This window comes from Balaenoptera borealis (assembly GCF_965194805.1).
Source record: "Balaenoptera borealis genome assembly, chromosome: 19".
Lineage (NCBI taxonomy): Eukaryota > Metazoa > Chordata > Mammalia > Artiodactyla > Balaenopteridae > Balaenoptera > Balaenoptera borealis.
In genome coordinates, this window is record NC_138878.1 from 18,985,608 (window position 1) to 19,004,473 (window position 18,866).

Here is an 18,866-nt window from a genome sequence, read left to right on the forward strand (position 1 = left end):
TGAAATTAGAGCAAAATTGGAATTAAGACAAATTGCCCCCTGAGAGCTCCAGGAAGTAGTGTTTATCCAGAGCACAGTTTGCAAAATATCATCCCTGGGAGACACACTGCCCAGGAAATCCTGCAGGAAATCAAGGAGCAGGGGCCTTGCTGAAGTGAGCTTCATCTCCCACCTACCCAATTCAAGTCCTAAGTCTGGCAAAGAGGCTTCCTGTTCTCATTTTTGATTGTGAGGTTTTCCAGGCAGACCCCAATGTTGGGGTCCACACACCCCACTAAAGTGCCAGCTGCTCAATCACTGTTGTCAACCAGCTAATTAGATTGATTTCCTCCCTCACTGCTGATGTATATCACTCGTCTGGTTCATTTGTCAGTTGGAAAAGGTGTGGCAGCTCCAGCTTCCAGAGGCCCTGCCTGCTGTGTAGAGTCGGGGTGGGATTGGGGGCCATGTACAGAGGCTGAGGGAAGGCATGGGGCTCTGAGAGGAGACCGGGATGGACTAGGTGTCCCTTGTTATTCTCTGCTGCAATCACTTTCCTGCAGTGTGCTTCTGAAATCCTGACTGCAAATGTCGCCTTGCACCCTGGGTTCCTCTGATGATGGTGGTGGTGTATGTGCTTGTGTTTCACATGAGCTCGCTCAGCTCTAGAAAGAGAAGTATTTCAAGATTTTTCTTTATTTAGTTATAAAAAAATACAGTATGTCCCATGCACCAGTGTAGCCAATATATATATAGTCATTATCACTAGAGCAATTACTACAATGATAGGAAATAGAAGGTTACAGGAATTTGTTTATCCAACTAAAAACCCTGAATTAAAATTGTTAACCTAAATAGCAACCTGCTTATTATGCAAAAACCCTTATTCTATATGTTTGTGAGAGCTAGAAATGTATAAGTATTATTAGTAAAAAAAAAAAAAAATATGAAAAACTCGTTATTGGTTAAAAATAAAAAGTCAGTGTTATCTACAATCCCCTGAATTGAGGGGCCTTGCCCAGAGCAGGAACCTTGGTCCATGACAAATGGTGAGTCAGAGAGTTTGCCTCCTTCCCCGCACCCCCATCGAGTGATGCCACTTCCCCAAGGTGTGTTTGCAGTGGAAAGTTCCATATGTGGCTGAAAGTGGAAGAGGAACAGGTGACCACTGGGCCTGAGCAGGGGCCTTGCCTTCTGTAGGGATGGGGCCCTGCTGGGGTTCCCTGAGATGTGGCAACAACGAGGTGTAAAGGCAAATGGCACAGCTGTGTTGCGCAGTCATGTTTGGGTTTGGACTTTGGCCAGAGTTGATGTGGGTCACACCTTAAGTGCCTCTAAGTCAAGAGATCAAGAGTAGATGGAGAGAAAGAAAAAAGAAAGAGACAGCATGAATGAGTGACCGGGCGAGGCGGGGAGAGGTCTTCTGCTCCGGGAACATCTGCCCCACTTCCCAGGCAAAACTGGAGGGGTGTCATGAGTCTCAAATTGGGGTCACAGCGACTCCTGGCCCTCTCTGGAGGGAGTGGGTACGGAGGTGGCCCTCACCCTATGATCTGTGGTCTCGTTTGGTCTCCACTGTCCCTCCAGGATGAATTCACAGTTGCTTTAAAGTTCAACGAGCCATTTCCCTGACCTTGGATGAATTTTCAGTACACAGTACAGCATAGTTACAGGCATGGCAGGCCAGTGAGGTCACCTCAAGACCCAGGGTTGGGGGATGTCAAGAGGCCCTTCCTCCCTTTTGACAGGCCTGGGGAGAGGCTGCGGAATGCTGGGGGTCTTGGGAGGGTGTGAGGAAGCTAAAGCAGGGCAGGCCTGGTGGGCGGTCCCAGTCTCGTGTGGGACTGGGCTACAGAGAGTCTGGCCCCACAGTCATGCCATCCAGCCCCTTGCCTCCAGGTGACAGGCACCAGGACCCCCCCCCCCCAGGGGTTCAGGGACCTCAGGGGAAGACCTCCCCCTGGCAGTTGAGCATAATCTGCTTTGAGAAGCCAGAGAAAGTCTTTGAGTTGGACCCGTAGTCGCAGGTGACAGGGTTATGTGGATGTCTCAGCCCAGACAGAACACCAGCCTGGTGTTTTCCAGTGTTTTGGGAGTAACCATCACTGAAATATGTTCCTGGACATGTCAGGGACTTGGATTTTGCCATCCAAGCTGGTGAGGTCTCTGGGACCCATGAGGAAGGGCTGTTAGGCTGGGACATGAGTGCTACGATGGGAGGGCTCAGTGCCCGTGTCCGACTAGCCTGAGCTGCAGTGGTTTGGGTCCCCAGGCCCAGAGGGCCGCGGTCCCCTAATACACCAGCTCCTCCCGAGGGTCCGAGCCATACAGCTCGGCCAGCATCTTGAACCTGGGTCCCCAGTCATTGAGAAAGTCATAATCGATGTCCGAGTCAGATGAATCGGTGCCCAGGGAGCTGAGGGACTCGGCGATGGACTCGGCGCCCTCGTAGCCGTAGATGTGCAGCGTGTCGTAGGGTGGGCCGCCGCCGTCGTGGTCCGCCTCGTCCTTCTTCACCTCGATCATCGCGGCCATCTCCCCGGGCCCGTGTGCCCCGGGCGCGTGCCGCGGCGGCTTCTGCACCTGTGCGTAGAGGGACGGCCGCGTGTCCAGCGCCGGCCGCGGGGGCTTGGTCCCACCGTGGCGCACCGAGTTGAGCACCGACACGTCGTAGCTGGTGGTGTCCATCTCGCCACCGCCCTCCTCGTCGTAGGTGACCAGCTGCTCGTGGATCTCTGGCACGCTCTTGCCGTGGGCGCGGGCCTGCTTCCGGAGCCGCCGCCGCAGGATGATGAGGAGGGTGATCACTGCGAACGAGCGAGCCAGAGCTGGTCAGCCATGGCCCAGCAGAGCGGCGGACACCCACTCCCCGAGGTTCACCTGCACCCTCCCCTCCTCCCTGGGAATCCCTGGGCCAGCCCAGCTCCCAGTGGCAGCTGGGCCAACGCAGAAGTTTTGGTTTGGTCTAGACACCTGGTGGGTCCACCTCGCTCCCACTCGAGTCATCTCCACCCCACCCCGACCCAGGATCCATCCTTGTTGGTGTCCTGGCCGCAGTAGGGGTAGGGGGAGAGCAACAGAATGGGCCTCCCTCAAGTTCATTCTCTCCTGCCACTCTCCTGCCCATCTACCGGCATCCTCAGTTCCTCCCTCCTCTTAACCACTGTGGCAAATCCTTCTGTGCCTTGTCCAAAGGCCAGGAGGCCAGAGGTTGGGGCAGAAATGGGGAAAGGGATGGAGTTGGAATTTGGAGTGCAAAGATTCTGAGCCATGATGATGATGATGATGATGGGTCATGGTGGTGCTGGTAGACATGGCACCCATTGCAGTAGCAGCAGCTACTCTTGAGCACCTACTGTATACATGCTGGCATGGTATTGGCACATTTTCATGTTCTTTTACTCAAAGTAGGTATTAATATCCCATTTTACATGAGCAAACCGAGCTCAGAGAAGCTGAGTGACGTGCCCAGAGTCCCACGATCAGGCAGCGGTGTGATGTTGGCCCTGCTCGAAGCTCTGAGGTGTGTGACTGCATGACGGTTGCCAGCCCCCAGGAGGGGTGGACCATGTGGGGCAGAGAGCCCCTAGAAGTAGGCTCAGAGCATCCCTAGACGCTGTCCTTCTAGCCTCGAGTTACCTAACAAACTGTTCCATACCTAAGAAAAGCCAGGATGGCCTCTCTGAGCCTCTGTTTCCTTGCCTGTAAAATGGAAGTGATGACTCCTCTGTTCTGTTTCTATTTGATAAGGTGGCGATGAGGTTAAGTGCAGTTCTGTGTGTGGTGGTGATGCCAGGATATCATTACTATTAATTTTTATTGAGAGGAAAATCTGGGTCTGGACTCTTTGCCACAGAAGCCCCAGAAGGGGGGGCACTGCCAGGGGGCCTCTCAGGGAAGCCACTGGCAGGAAAGGCGTGGAGCAGATAATGTGGGTCCCTCACTGTGTCCCCCGGTCCTGTCATTGTAGTGCACAGGGTGACCTCTAAGCACCCAAGGGCTTCCTCTGGAGGGCCAGCCCCTGCCCCAGGTGAAACGCAGGAGAACTTAACACCTCTGGGAGGAGCCCCACCATCAGCTGGTGGGCATCGCTGGAAAAACATGGGCTGTGAGTGCCGCCACCCAGTCTCCAGTGAGAAGAAGCTGCAGTGTCCCGTGGTGGCAACTTGTGTGACAACTTGCCCTTGACGGGCTGCCTACCTTTCCAGTGTCACTCCCCCTCTTCCTTCTGGGGCTCCCTGGGAGTGCCTCTCAAATAAACCATGTGCACCCCAATCCTGGTCCCAGGGTCTGCTTCCTGGGGAACCCAAACTAAGGCAAGGCCTAAAATGCTCCTAAAGTTTCTGAGGCCCAAACAAGAAGAAAAGAGATATCAAGGCTGGAGAAATCCTAAAAATAGAAAGAAAACCACTGGCAATAATCTAAACTAGAAATTTTAAACTTTCCATTTCTCTCCAAAAGAAGAACTGGATCCTCTTTTTTCAAAACAGGTGCGACTTGTGGGATCTTAGTTCCCTGACCAGGGATTGAACCCGGCCCCTTTGCAGTGAGAGCGAAGAGTCCTAACCATTGGACCGCCAGGGAATTCCCTCAAAAGAGGTTTTATATAAATAAATGCCTAGAACAGTGCCTGGCACACAATAAGTGCTCAAAATGTGTCAGTTGAATGAGTGAATGTTATATATAAAGTATTTTAAACTGGGGAAGGAGCCTTGAGTCCCCCTTGTTTCCCCTCCCCCGCCCCCCACCATCCCCACAGTTAGGCACCCAAGGAGATGGAGCTTACACCTAGCACAGGACTGCACTAGGGCCTGGAGGCAGGGTTGGGCCTGGACCCCTGGCCTCTTCCTTCTCCTGTGCAGCCCCCTCAATGTCCCCTCCCATCCTCCTGGGCACTGACCTGTGATGGTGAGGATGCAGAGAAAGATAGCTACCAGCGCCTGGATGCTGACGCCCACCTGGGCGGCCACCTCCTCACACAAGGTGAACTCGCCGCGTTCGTTGCACTTGCACACGGTCACATCCAGCATGCTGGTGCCTGTGAGGCTTGGCCTCCCGTTGTCCGAGATGAGCACGGGCAGGTGGTGGACCTTGGCGCGCTCTCGGTCAAAATACCCGTACTTGACTGTGATGTTGGCTGTGTTATCTGGAAACACCAAGGCCTCGGAGTCAGGCTCTGCTGCCTGGAGTGCCCATCCTCTCATCCACACTGACGGTGTGGCCTGCCACCTCCAGGAAGCCCTTGGTACCTGCACCAGCCCACGTGCTGCCTGGGCTGTGCCTCTGCCCTTTGCACCCCCTGCCTCAGGTTTTAGCCATTTGAACGCAGGTCTGTTCCTCCAGAGAGGGGATGTTTTGGGCAGCTGCTTCGACCTAGCCTCTGAGAAGGACTTGGCCAGAACGTAGAACCCTTGCTTTCTGTTTCTGTGGGCAAATGATATGCCTGACCCCTAACCCTACTTCAATAAAAGGTGACTCTCAGCTAATTAACGCATCGTTTCAAGCTTTGATGAGCAATCGGGGAAATAAAGTCTTAAAAAGTCTTTTAGCATCGGGCTAACTTCTAAGGCTGTTTTTGCTATCCCTGAAAATCCATTAGAAAGTAAAAACAATGCACAGTTCCCTGGGGCACTGAGGGGATGATTGCATATGTAATTGAGGATTCCCTGGTCAGGCTGGAATTGAGAATGCGCTTTGGCCCAAATATTGGCTCTCCCTCTCAGCTCCAATCAATCCATGTACAGAATTCCCCAGGGAGATTTTTAAACATGCTGGTTTTTCAGAACCGCCCCCCTCCACTCCTCCTTCCTTTTCCCCCTCCCCTCTCCCGCATTTCTGATTCAGTGGCTGGATAATCTGCCCTTTGTTGGCTCCTAGGAGATTATGATGGTCAGAGGGTCCAGGGACTCCCCGTTCCAGGGTTTACCTAGCCATGCGGGGTTGGCACACTCAGGAAGCCAAAAGCAAAGGAGGCCATCTTTTAGATTTCAAATGGAAGCCAATTACATTTCATTAGTAAGTAGCCATGTCTATTATAATTGAAAATAATAACAATATGGCCACTGACACTCTATGAGGGAAATTAGAGATTTCTCACTATACTCATTTAATATTGTAGCAGGACATTCATGTTCTAAGTGAATCTGAGATCAACAAGCTAGTCTCCTGGTCACATATGGGGTGTCGCTGGGGTGGTGCTTAAGCTTTCTTCTCCACTACAGGCCTCCTCTGAGGCAGGATTGAGGTGGGCACTGGGGATGGGGTGACAGGTGTTTTTTCCATATTATTTACTACTAAAGACAGCGGAATGTTGAATGGTCTGTCATGGACTGTCCGCGCATCATAGCCACCATCCCCATCCCATAGGAGGCTCCTTAAGGACGACGAGTCTGTGGCTCATCCCCTGGGTCTGCCCCTCACTCTCAGGGACCCCACTCCCTCACCTTCCTCAAAGGTGGCAATGGCTGTTTCTATACAGGGATCCTCACCAACCACAGTGTTGCCAGTTAGGGATGGGCAGGGATTCCACCCCATTCTGGGTGAAGGATTGTTCTATTTAGACCCAACGGGGATTTTCTGTGTTTTTTCTGAGGAAGGTGCAGAAGCCATGGAAGCCTGTCTGCTTTTGGCTGGAATTCAGTCAACTCAGCATTGTCACTCTCGGAAGCACATACTCATGAGAAACTCTGATTGGCCGCTGCTGACATCACAGGGCTCTCTAGGCTGTGATTGGTGGACCACATCCTGTCCCGAGGACACCTGGTGGTAAGTAGTCATTGTAGCCGAATTAAAACACTGTGTCCTTGGCATTTCGGGTTTCAAATGTCCAGTTTTGCCTCTTTGGAAGCAACCTCAAAGTTCCATGTCACAGAGCAATTTGCAGTTGTGCTGAGCACAGGGGTCCCATGGGAAGGAGTCTTTGGCTAGTTTGTGAACCAGGCTGTCTACACTGCATATCTATTCTGTGCTCCTCAGTAACCTGAGCATCTTATGGGGAAGGGCAGGCCATGTGGACTTAGCAGTGTGGCCAGGGTGGCTCTGACCATTGCACAGACCAGTTAGGTATGTGGTGGGAATTGTACAAAACATCCTGTTACTTGAAAGCCCCAGTGAGGGCCTGCCCCCAGTTCACTGGCTTGGTCCTTGACCCTGGCACTTTAAGACTCAACCCCGTCCCCGAGCCCCCCAAGAGCCAGGCTGACTGCCTTGAGGCGCACCGTGATTATCCGTGAGGGTGAAGTTGCTGTCCTCAGTGCTCAGGGAAAACTTGAACTTCACATCTCGTGGCGTTATATCCTTGTCTATTGCCGAGATTTGCACGACCAGCTAGAGGGTGGAAGATGCGGGACGGTCATTAGCGGTGTTGGGTTGGCCGGGGTTTCAGTGATGGGGAGGGACTTTGGGTTTAGACCTGACCGTGGCTTTCTCTCACCTGTAACACTAACCTAAATGGTCTCCACAGAGCCACTCTTTCTACCACCACCTCCCCGCCAATCTACTCACTACACATTCTCTCTGAGCCTCAGTTTCACCCTCTGTAGGGATAATGTCACCTTTCCTGAAGGCTGTTGTACAAGTTACATTAAACTCAGTGAAATGCCAGCTGACCGTGGCTGGGAGGTGCTGCCCCTTGGCCTGCCCCAGGTGGGCGCTGCCTTGCCCTCCCACCTGAGCTAGACTCACCTTGCCCTGGGCAGCGTTCTCACACACTTTGGGCTCGTAGGGCTTGGCAAACTCTGGGGCATTGTCGTTCTCATCCATAACTTCGATGTGGACCTGCACAATGGATTCTTTGCCCGTGGGGGTCCCTGCAGGGGAAAGGACTCATCACTACAGTGGGCTCAGCAGGTGCCAGCCCTGGGATTAGAATGTATATGGATGGGAGTCCTGGAGGGGTGCTCTTTTTGCAGGAAGAGGGGGTTATGGACATCTGGAAGGGAGGCCAGGGATGGCGTTCTGGTTGAAGGGAGCGGAAGAGGAAGGGGGTAAAGCTTCAAGCACAAGGATATTTGCTAAAGAATTATTTGTAAGAATCGAAAAGGTAAACAACAGAAGTGTATTTTTAAAGGTTTTAATTAAATCAATTAAGTAATTATTAAATCAATTCAGCAATTTAAGTAATCAAACTAATTTAAATAAATTAATTATGAAATAATTGAAAAGGTAGACGATCTAAGTGAGATTGCATTAATAAATTATGTCAGTTTAAAAGAATGGACTATGTGGCTGTTTGCAATGCCCACGTAAATTACATTTAAAAAATTACAGTCTTTTTAAAAAAGACATCTTAGTACCATGAGAAAATGATTCTGGAATAAGGTTAAGTAAAAATGCAGGATATGATATTTATACAAATATTATGATCTCACTTGTATAAAAATACATATAGTAAAAAAGACCAGAGGAAATACACTACAGTGCTAACAGTAATTATCTGTGTACGGTGGGAATATGAGGGTATAATTTTCTTCTCCTTTTTTGTATTTTCCGTATTTTAAAATGGACAGCAAACTATTACTATAAGATTTAAAAATTGTATGAGTGAGATTAGATGGGGAAGAAAGGGGCAAAGACTGATCTGGACAGTACGCAGGAGTCCATTGAAGCTGGCTTGGCTGCCATGTGGGGGACGTGCTGCCAGCAGGAAGCAGGGGCCCTTCAGGGTAGCACCGGTGGGGCCCTGGCCAAGTCACCCCCTTTCTGGGCCCTGGGGGTCTCTGTGTAAGGTGGGAATAATGATCCTTCTCCCAGAGGGCAGTTGTGCTTTTCTCATAGAGGCTAAGAGTGCAAAACTCCGATACTTGCCTTTCCCTTTGGCAGCAGTTACCCTAATTTCTGGAGAATCTAACAATCTTGGAGTTGGAAACTGCTTCAGATTTTGAATTCAGCCCACTAACTGGCACATAAACACCCTCCAAAGCAGCCTTTTCCAAACGTCCACTATAATAAGAATCACACGGCACTCGTTCAATGCACATTCCTTGGCCCCATTTCTGACTCACTGGACCAACACCTCCAGGGAGGCATCTGAGAAGCTCTGTGGTTAAGACGTGCCTCAGGTGATTCTCATCACAGGGACATCTGGCAGCCTGTTTTGGAACAGTGCTTCTTAAACTGTAGCGTGCATGAGATACTGATTCAGTCTGGGGTTGGGGCCTGATGTTTTGCTCGTCTAACAAAGTCTCAGATGACGTGGATGCAGGTGGTGGGGGATGGAGGCACTATAACATCCCAACCAAGTGGTGCATCAGCAGGTGCTTGTAGTACCTCTGGAGACCCAAAATGATAGATTTTGCCAATTTTAAAAGGATGACAAAAGGAGAGGAGCCCAGGTCCCCCGGCAAATGGGGCCACTCACCACTAGAATCCAGCTCTTTGGCCTCCACTGTCAGGTTACACCAGGGGTAGACTTCTCTGTCCAGCTCCTTCTCATTGTAAATATTCCCCTGCTTGGTTATTCCGAAGAACTGGCCCTTGTCACTCGTCCTGCGGATGGAGTATCTGCCCACGGGAGAGAGTTTCAAGGTTTTCCGTTGTTCTTTGCTGAGTCCAAACTCCCCAGCAGGACAGATGAGACCCTTCAGGATCTGTCCCTTGCATCCATCCCCCATCCTCCTCTCACTGCTCATTGCACTTGACCACCCACAGGGAGTCAGAGTAGTGAGATAATCCCTTTGATGTTGGCAGTGTTGCCATCACTGGGCTGAGGGTGGTACTTGAGACTCCATCAACAGCACTTTCAGAGTTGAGGCAGGTGGCTCTATAATCAACTGTACCACAGCTTGGACCGGATTTTGTGATTAATGAAAAGATAGTTGGGCAAGAGCCAGGAAGAAATAAAAAAAGGGGCTGGAAGAGGTAAGAAGTGACTGAAAGAAAATTAAATTTGTGAAGTAAAAACTGGAAAAGTTCTTAAGGAAAAAGGCATGAAGAGAAGAAAAGAGAGATGAAAAAATATATAACACTCCAAATATATATTTTTCTAATACTGAGGAAAATTCCAGAACAAAGAGAACAGAAGAAATAACCAAAGATATAATAAAAGAAAACTTCCTGATCTGAAGAAAGGCCCAAGTTTATAGAAGAGGTCATTGATATCAGGCATAATTTTAAAAAGAGATCAATATTTAGCTATATCCTGATGACACTTTTGAATTTCAGAACTATATAAAGAAACCAAAAAGAATCCAGACAGAAAAGATACATCCTTATAAAGAAAGATAAATCAGACTCACCCCAGACATTCTCACAAAGTTAAATGCTAGAACACATTGATAATATTTTTGATTTGTAAATATGCAAGGATTCAGGAACTATATCATCCACAAGATGGGTCCTGAAAAAATTTTTTTGGAAAACTCACTTCATCTAAGAAGTGTCTCAAAATAAAGTAAAAAAAAAATCTGGTTTGGGAGGAATTAAAATTAAACTATTGATAATCTTTATCATATATAGGAAGGCAATGGTGTGTGTGTGTGAGAGAGAGAGACAGAGACAGAGACAGAGAGAGAGAGAGGCAGAGATTTTTAACTAGAAAATATTGGTCCAGGGAAACATTTAAAATTTTACAGATAGAAGTAAATCTCACTGGTAGAAGTAAAAATGCATGTACTCCATCCAAATATCTACGAGAAAATAACGTGAAAAAATAGACTCTACAACAAAGATGGGGGAAGAGAAAAAAGTAATTAAGTTTGAGAAATAACAAATGTAAAACAAGATAAAAGAAGTAAGATCAAACATATCATTTACAATGAAAAATGTAAATAGGTTAAACACATAGCATCTCAGTTTAGATTAAAAAGCAAAGCCATGAGGACACGGGGGGGAAGGGGAAGCTGGGATGAAGAGAGAGTAGCAATGACATATATACACTACCAAATGTAAAATGGATGGCTAGTGGGAAGCTGCTGCATAGCACAGGGAGATCAGCTTGGTGCTTTGTGACGACCTAGAGGGGTGGGATAAGCGGGGTGGGAGGGCGACTCAAGAGGGAGGGGATATAAGGATATATGTATATGTATAGCTGATTCACTTTGTTGTACAGCAGAAACTAACACAACGTTGTAAAGCAATTATACTCCAGTTAAGATGAAAAAAAAAAAAAAAGCAAAGCCAATTGCATTCCACTTTCAAGAGACAACTTACTGCCAATGACCTAGAAAAAATTAAAAGTAAAGGTCGGAAAATTTATTTCAGGCAGACATGAGTAACATGAAAACAAGACTGACAAACTTTACATCAGGCAACATGGAATTGAGGACAAAATGTTTAAGCCGAACAAACTGGGTAATGTCATAAGGATGAAAGTGACAAGTCATAATGAAGGTAAAATAGTTATAAACCTTTGTTAACTGAATAGAAAAATTAAAATACATAAAGCAAAAGCTTAGATATTCCAGAAAAAAATGGACAAAAAGACACATAAAGACAATTGCATTACATCACAGAACAAGTTAAAGCAAAGCCAAAAAATGCCCTACCATTGTAAATGAAAAAAAAAGTCTCTTAAATAAACTATTGGATCAATGAAGAAATAAAAATTATCATTACAGACCATTTAGAATAGAATGGCCATGAAAACAGTCATCCTAAAACTTATGAGATGTGATCAAAATGGAGGTACACATTTGTCTTTAACAGGAAGACCTGATAACAGAGAAACATTAACTCTCCCCAGATTGATATGTAAACACAATTCTCATTAGAATTCTGATGCTTTTTTAAAAACTGAAGAATTTTATGGTTCACATGAAAGAATGAATGTTTGAGAATGCATTAAAGATATATAAAGTGAAAAAACACTTGAGGGAGGGACTTGCCTTTTACATACCAAGTTTTAGTGTCAAGCTGCTACAATAAAACAGAATGGCTTTGCCACAGAACAAAGGATTCAGAAATAGATTCAGGGACATACAGGAACTTAGTGTGTAACAAAGGTAGAAAACGATGACTTATTTGATTAATGGTGCTGGCACAGTTGGCTACCCCTCCAGAAAAAAATGAGATTGATGGAACTTCACACTCTCATATGTTGTGTGGCTCTAGAAAGTATGAGTTGGAACTACATCTTTTGTCACAGAGAGTAGAGGAGAGGGGTCTAGTTCAGACAGAAGAACAAGTAGTGATGAAATGGGTATAGTATGATCCAAAAAATTTTTAAAACAATCAAATCCCCCAAACAAACAAAGGACAAATCCACCATAAATGTATGTAGATGTTTGTGTGGTCACGAAGAAAGGCATGATAGGACCACAGCACACCATGAACATGAGTTGTCTGGAAATCAGGGTTACTGATGTTTTCTTTATAGATCCTTGTGTTGTTTCATTGTGTGAAATAAACACTTTTTCCTTTTGTGGTTTTGGGAAGACAAATGTAATAAATCATGTTTAGCGAAGGGGTTTCATGGATGTCAAGTTGGTTGCTCTCTTGACTGTCAGATCTCCCCAGATGGGACCTGTGGGAGCCCGTACCTCCCCTTCAAGGTAGAGCAGACAACGGGAAGCTCTGATGGCCAGGACCATGCTAGGTGTGTGCCTGGGCAGAACAAGATTCCACCTGGCCATGTGGGTTAGTGGAAGAGCTTGGGCTTCTTGTCCGGCCTCTGTGCATGTCCCATGTACCTGCTGGGAGAAGCCAGTTTCCCCCTCTGAGTCCTGGGCTCCGTCCAGCAGGCCTAAGAACCTCAATGCCTGGGTGGTGTCGTGATCATCACCATCCTCACGCCTTCCGCCCCCCTTACCTGATGCTCCGCTTAGCGGCATCGGGGTCCACAGCCAGCACTGAGCCGATCAGAGGTTTCTTCTGGTTCTCCCGCAGCTGGAAGTGGTAAAAGGGCTGCTGGAAGCTGGGGGGCTCGTCCACATCTGTGACGTTGATGATGACACGGGCGATGTTCTTGGTGGAGGTGCTGCTCAGGTAGCGGAGGTCGATGGTGGGGTCCGTGGCCTCGATGGTGAAGCTGTATTGCCGGATGTGTTCATAGTCCAGGGGCTGCGGAAGGAGAAACTACGGTGATCACTTGCTCTGAGCCAAGCATATGGTTGTGATCTTCACAGCAGCCCTGCAAGGTCATACTGGGGTGACTCCCTTTTTACAGATGAGGGGCCTGTGGCCTGTCTGTCTTCAGCTGTCTCCCGTGTATCCTGACCGTGGCTCAATTCCAAGTATTGAGGACAATACTGATCCAGTGGATCAGCCACAGTCTTGCTATCAAGGGGATCACAGACTAGTGGTTCTATCCACAGCTCCTTAAAGGCATTCCTTTTCTTTGTGCCTTTGCTCAAGTCTCTTCTCCTGCCCTCGCCCGCTTGGCATACTCCTATTCACCCCTCAGGAAGCCAATCTGAAGGTAATCAGATGTCCTCTCAGAACCCATTCCTGCCCCTCCCAACACAGGTAATTGCTCCCTGCCTGGGTACCCTTTTTGTCTGTGTGTCTGTCCTCCCTACTGGCTGAGAGCTTTGGTACCGTGGAGGCCGTCTGACTCCCCTGGGTATATCTAGTCCCCAGCACAGGGCTGGACCAGAGAAGGACTCGGGAGAGGTCTGCTGGAAGAATGGCCTGGCTCAGGCAGAGGGGTTCTGGAATGTCCCCTTTGAGGCAGGTCATCACTGGCCTTGGCCTCCCAGTCCTCTGCATGGCCATTCTGAAGCAGTTTGTGCCCCTGGCAGACCTTCCCTCCTCTTCTAGATTCAGCCAGTCCAACTGCTTTCTCAGCAGCAGCCACTGCCACTGGCCACCCCCTCCCCACGGCGTTCACTATTTCCTTACATGCTGATGGCTTTCAGATGCAAGCACTTGTAATCTTCCAGGGCTTTCCTGGCCTGTGCCCAGGGCAGATCAGAAAGTGCCAGGGAGGGGACTTCCCTGGTGGTCCAGTGGTTAAGAATCCGCCTTCCAATGCAGGGGACGCAGGTTCGATCCCTGGTCAGGGAACTAAGATCCCACATGCCACGGGGCAACTAAGCCCACGTGCCACAACTACTGATCTCGCGCGCTTCAACTAGAGAGCCTGTGTGCCCCAAACTACAGAGCCCACGCGCTCAGGAACCCTCGCGCCACAACTACAGAGCCCACGCGCCCTGGAGCCTGCACACCACAACTAGAGAAGAGAAAACCCACACGCCACAACTAGAGAGAAGCCCGCGTGCCACAATGAAGAGTCTGCATGCCGCAACAAAAGATCCTGCATGCTGCAACTAAGACCTGATGTGGCCAAAAATAAATAAAATAAATAAATAAATATTTTTAAAAAAAAGTGCCAGGGAGTGAGCCCCCAGGAGCCCTCAATCAGCCCACAGCTGCTGCGACTCTGAGGCATATTCCATCCACACTGTCCCCCAGATGTCCCCCGTGGGACTGCACCCCACTCGCCCATGGTGATCACCTGCTCATTGAGGAGCCTGTATGAGCTTTCCTTTTTTTCACATCTCACTGCTCCTGGGGCTTCCTGAGATAACTCCTCAAGTAAACTGTTTACACCCAAGTCCTTGCCTCAAGGTCTGCTTCCGGGGTAGCCCAGCCTTAGTCACTGACCCTTCTGTCCTGGCTCCCCTTCCCTGCGCCAGGGTCACAGTGTCCACGAGCACACGGCCAGCTCCAAACTGACCCAGAACGTGCACCTTTGGTGGCCTCTGATCCGGGAGCAGCCCCTGGCTGAGTCCTGAGGAAGCCGGGAGCCCCCAACCCCACATCTGACGTCACTGCCACAGGTCTGCGAACCTTCATGGGCTTGATGATGCCCTCGTTGCGGGTGGGGTCAGGCTCGATGGTGAAGGTGTCCCTGTACTCGCCCTGCACGATGCTGTACTTTGTCTTCCGGTTCTGGGGCTCGTCTGGGTCCTCCACAAACAGAGAGCCCAGGGGGCTGCCCACACGGATGTCTTCGGGCACAGAAAATATGTACCTGGCTGATGCAAAGCGGTGCCCCAAAGGGCACTGGGTTAATGAGATAGATAAGGCGATTGTCCCCCATACTATCCCAATACATTTTGTTACAGGAAACGGGCACAGTAAAATAGTAGTAGTAGTAGTAGTAATTCCTCTGGAATTTTGGGTCCCAAGGCAAAGAGGTTCTGCTCTATCTGTCCTTCCATCCACCTGACAAGTAGTTATTAAGCACCTACTGTATGTCAGGCACCTTGCTAGGGGACCTGTTAATTGACAATGGAGAGAATCTCTGCCTTCAGGGAGCTTGTGCCGTACACAATGAGGCCATTTCAGGAAAACCCGCCTGTCCTTGGGGTGGCTGAGCCTCTGAATGGCGCCGTCAGCGTTGGAGTTGCAAGTGATGAATCATCTGACTTTCCTCCCCAGCCCACCCAGGGCGTGTCACAAGCTCTTGTCAGGCATTTTTCTCGGGGGAGAATCAGTCTGTGGTGGGTCAGAGCCCAGCCCTGGCCTTGGATATGGAACTTTGCTGAACCCCTGTTCCCCACCTCATGGGGATTTTCTAGCTGGGGTCTGGGTTTTCCTGAGCTCATGGGATCTGGGTGAAAGTGGTCCTATCTGGTAGTGGGACTCTGGGCACACGGTGGCACACAGCAGGGAGCGTGACTTCCTGCTGGCCTGTGAAGCCTCCGTGGCGGGGGCAGTTGGACAGCCTTGGGAACGTGTTCAGAGATGGGGAGCACCAGAAAGACATCCCTGACATAGGCCCGCCCTGGGTTGGAGAGAGAGGTAGACGGATGCCAGGCTCCTCTCTCAGAGCTCCCGGGTCACCGAGTCTGGAGTATCCCAACCCTCGCCCTGCCCAGGGCCCTAGGGGAGGGGCTCACACTGTGTGAAGATGGGGAAGTTGTCGTTGACGTCCTGCAGAGAGATCAGCACAGTGGCCGTGCCCGATTCCCCCCGGAGGCCCTGGGCATCTCGTGCTTCCACCACGATCTCGTACTTGGCCTGCTTCTCTCGGTCCAGGTTTTTGTTCGCTGTGACAATTAGTCCTGCAAAAAGTGTCACATCAGGAGCCGTGTTACTTGGGGGAGATTTTAAGAAATAGTGATGCCTGGCCACTACCCAGAGGGCACCTGGCTTCAGAGCTCCCCAGGTGATTTCACTGTGCAGCCAGGACTGAGAGCCAGGGGTGAACCACCTCCCACCTCCATGCCCTGCACTGCTAGGCCAAACGCTTTGGTCCAGTATTGGTCCCAGCCACCTGGAGCACTGGGTTGAGCAAGAACCTGAGGCCACATCTAGGCTCAGAGTGGGAAGAGTGCTGTGATGGGTTAGTGATGGCTGCCTTGGTGCAGCATAGGTTGTGCTGTGTATTTGCCATCACTCTGAAAGATGGCTTGCCTCAGGCCTGACCACCTGGACTTCTGTCTTGCTCCCAAGACTCAGTCCTTAACAGTTTTTTGGGTCACGTGGAGTGGATAATGACGATGGGCCACGTGCTCGTTATACGTTACCTAATTCAGACTTCACAGCTACCATACAAGGTGAATATAAGCTTCCCCATTTTTGAGATTAGGGCCCTAGCGCTCACAGAGGTCAGCTGACTTGCCCAAGGTCTTTAGAAGCAGTGAGGAGCAGAAATGGGTTCGGAAACCAGATCCGTTTGATTCCATAGCTAGAGCTGCTAACCAGCATTCTCTTCCACCTCTCGTGTCAGTGCTTGCGTCCTGACTTTGTGCCCTGGACTTGAGTTCACGTCTTGGGCACCTGTCTGCCTCCTTCTGCCCTCACCAGCCACCTTGTCTTGACGTAGGGTACCGACTGCCTCCAAAGGGTGGTGTAGGTCAGTGGTCAGTGACACCTGGCAGACTGGGCTTCCCTCGGTGCCTGCACCTCCACCCCCTCCAAGCCAGTGCCGCCCAGGGGGGTGAGTCACACAGACCAGAACCACGGATGCTGAAATGTTCTTCTCCCTTCAGGAGTTGGTACATGACAGAGGCGTGGTCTGCCACAGTGGGGTCATCTGCATCCACTGCTGTCACCTGGATGACCGAGGTCCCTGTGGGGAGAGAATCCAGGGTTGCTGCTTTGTGATGGCCAGCCCCTCACCCCATTCCCAGATGAGGGCAGATGGGGCTCAGGCTGTTCCCTGAACCCCCCTCCCCCAGGTCCTGAGGGAGAAAAGGCTGCTTTGTTTTCTGAGGAGCCTGCCTGGGGGCAAAGTGCTGGCAGTGGTGGAGGCCCAGCTCCGTCAAACATGAAGGGTAAAGAGAACAGGTGGTTTTCATTTATGGGGGAAATGAGGGAAGAGGTGAGTGGCTGAGGTCACGGGGAGAAACAGTAAGGGCTGCTTCTTCCTTCTGGAAGCATGAGAACAAGAGAATAGGAAGGGCCCCCAAAGGGCTGGGTTCACATCTCTTTCCCCTTGAACTCCAGGCTCCCCATACTTAACAGGAAGGTCTGGTCCTGAGTCCTGGCGAGAGAGCCTGGACTAAGGGGTGGGGCAGGGAGCCCTTTTCTGGCACCCCCTGGAGGCTGGGGGTAGAATTGAGGAAGGACTAGTCTCCTCTGGAGGCCTGGGGTCCAGGCTGCTGACACACCTTGGGATGAGGTGTGTCCCTCTCCCGCCCCCCTCCCACTCCTGCATGGACCCTAAAGGTGACCGCTTGTCTTGGTGGCAGAGTTGGCCTCCTTCATGTGCAAAGGCTACGCTGTTGGCATGCCAGCCCTAAGAGTCAGAGCAGTGGGTGGCGTTGGCTCCAAAGAGTAACAAGACGTGTGTGTGTGTGTGTGTGTGTGTGTGTGTGTGTGTGTGTGTGTGTGTGTGTGACGGTCAGGGCTCTGTCTGGGGCCAGGTCAGAGCTTAGTCCTTAGGAACCAGAGTTCCTTTCGAGTCATATAAAGTGGCAATATGGGCATCACCATAGCTGCCCGGAACTCACTGAATCCTGCCCCAGGCAGTGAAGCTGCCGATGGGAGAGGTGCCTCCATGCCAGGGATGAGTGAGGGGAGAGGGAGACGGACAGACCGGGTACGTACCTATCCCTGACATCTCGGGCACGGAGGCATTGAACACCCGGTGCGTGAACACAGGCCAGTTGTCGTTGATATCGTGAACTTTGATGGTGAAGCTGGAAGGAGACTCCAGGTTCTTCTCAGTGTCCTTGTCTACCACGAGGGCGACGAGGTGGTACTCAGAGAGCTTCTCCCTGTCCAGCCTCTCAAAGGCATACACGTCCCCTGTGCTCTCATCAACCTGGAAAACCTTGCCGGCAGACTCTCCTTTGAGCTGGTACTTGGTGTTCTTGCGGTTCACGCTTGATTTAATCTAAGAAAGGAGAGGCGCCGTGAACTGGAAATAGCAGTGGTGGCTGTGTGCGTGTGAATGTGTGCCCGTGTGAGTGTGCCAGGGCATGGCATTATTAAAAAAATCAATTATATAAACTTACAATTAAATGAATCATATTAAAAACAAAGGTAACATACTATAAATCTATTGCTTCCTAATACTGTAATTTTACTACATTTTACTATGTTCTCTTGAGTTTTTAAAAAAATTTTTTAATTTTTTACATCTTTATTGGAGTACAATTGCTTCACAGTGGTGTGTTAGTTTCTGCTTTATAACAAAGTGAATCAGCTATACATATACATATATCCCCGTATCTCCTCCCTCTTGTGTCTCCCTCCCACCCTTCCTATCCCACCCCTGTTCTTGAGTTTTTATGTTGATCGTATTGAATGCTGGAAATATTGGATAATGCTGTGTTAATGCACATCTGTTCCCAACTCTGCCTTCGGTGGCATCAAGTTAGTAGCTTGCAACAGACATGGTGAAAGTATTTACACCAAGGAAATTGGCAAATGCTACAAACAGGATCTTTTCCCCTCAAAAGCCAGTTGTCAACTATTTATCAGCACATCACTGGTCTCAGTCATTTAGTTTTGGAATGGTACATAAAATGTTCTCTTTTTGGAGATTTACAACA

At 49.7% G+C, this 18,866-nt stretch overlaps 1 protein-coding gene across 1 annotated transcript in view; it reads right to left on the reverse strand.

Annotated features, from left to right (window-relative positions):
- Positions 1-657: 657 nt before the first annotated feature.
- CDH5 (cadherin 5) overlaps positions 658-18,866 on the reverse strand; it is a 36,344-nt gene continuing 18,135 nt past the window's right edge. Inside the window, exons 3-12 of the mRNA XM_082368908.1 lie at positions 17,917-18,205; positions 16,820-16,936; positions 15,762-15,926; positions 14,707-14,894; positions 12,725-12,975; positions 9,338-9,480; positions 7,663-7,787; positions 7,197-7,305; positions 4,880-5,125; positions 658-2,786 (exon numbers count right to left, since the gene is read on the reverse strand). Of these exons, the coding sequence (XP_082225034.1) occupies positions 2,272-2,786; positions 4,880-5,125; positions 7,197-7,305; positions 7,663-7,787; positions 9,338-9,480; positions 12,725-12,975; positions 14,707-14,894; positions 15,762-15,926; positions 16,820-16,936; positions 17,917-18,205 (2,148 nt within the window). The 3' untranslated portion in view covers positions 658-2,271. The remainder of the gene's footprint in view (positions 2,787-4,879; positions 5,126-7,196; positions 7,306-7,662; positions 7,788-9,337; positions 9,481-12,724; positions 12,976-14,706; positions 14,895-15,761; positions 15,927-16,819; positions 16,937-17,916; positions 18,206-18,866) is intronic.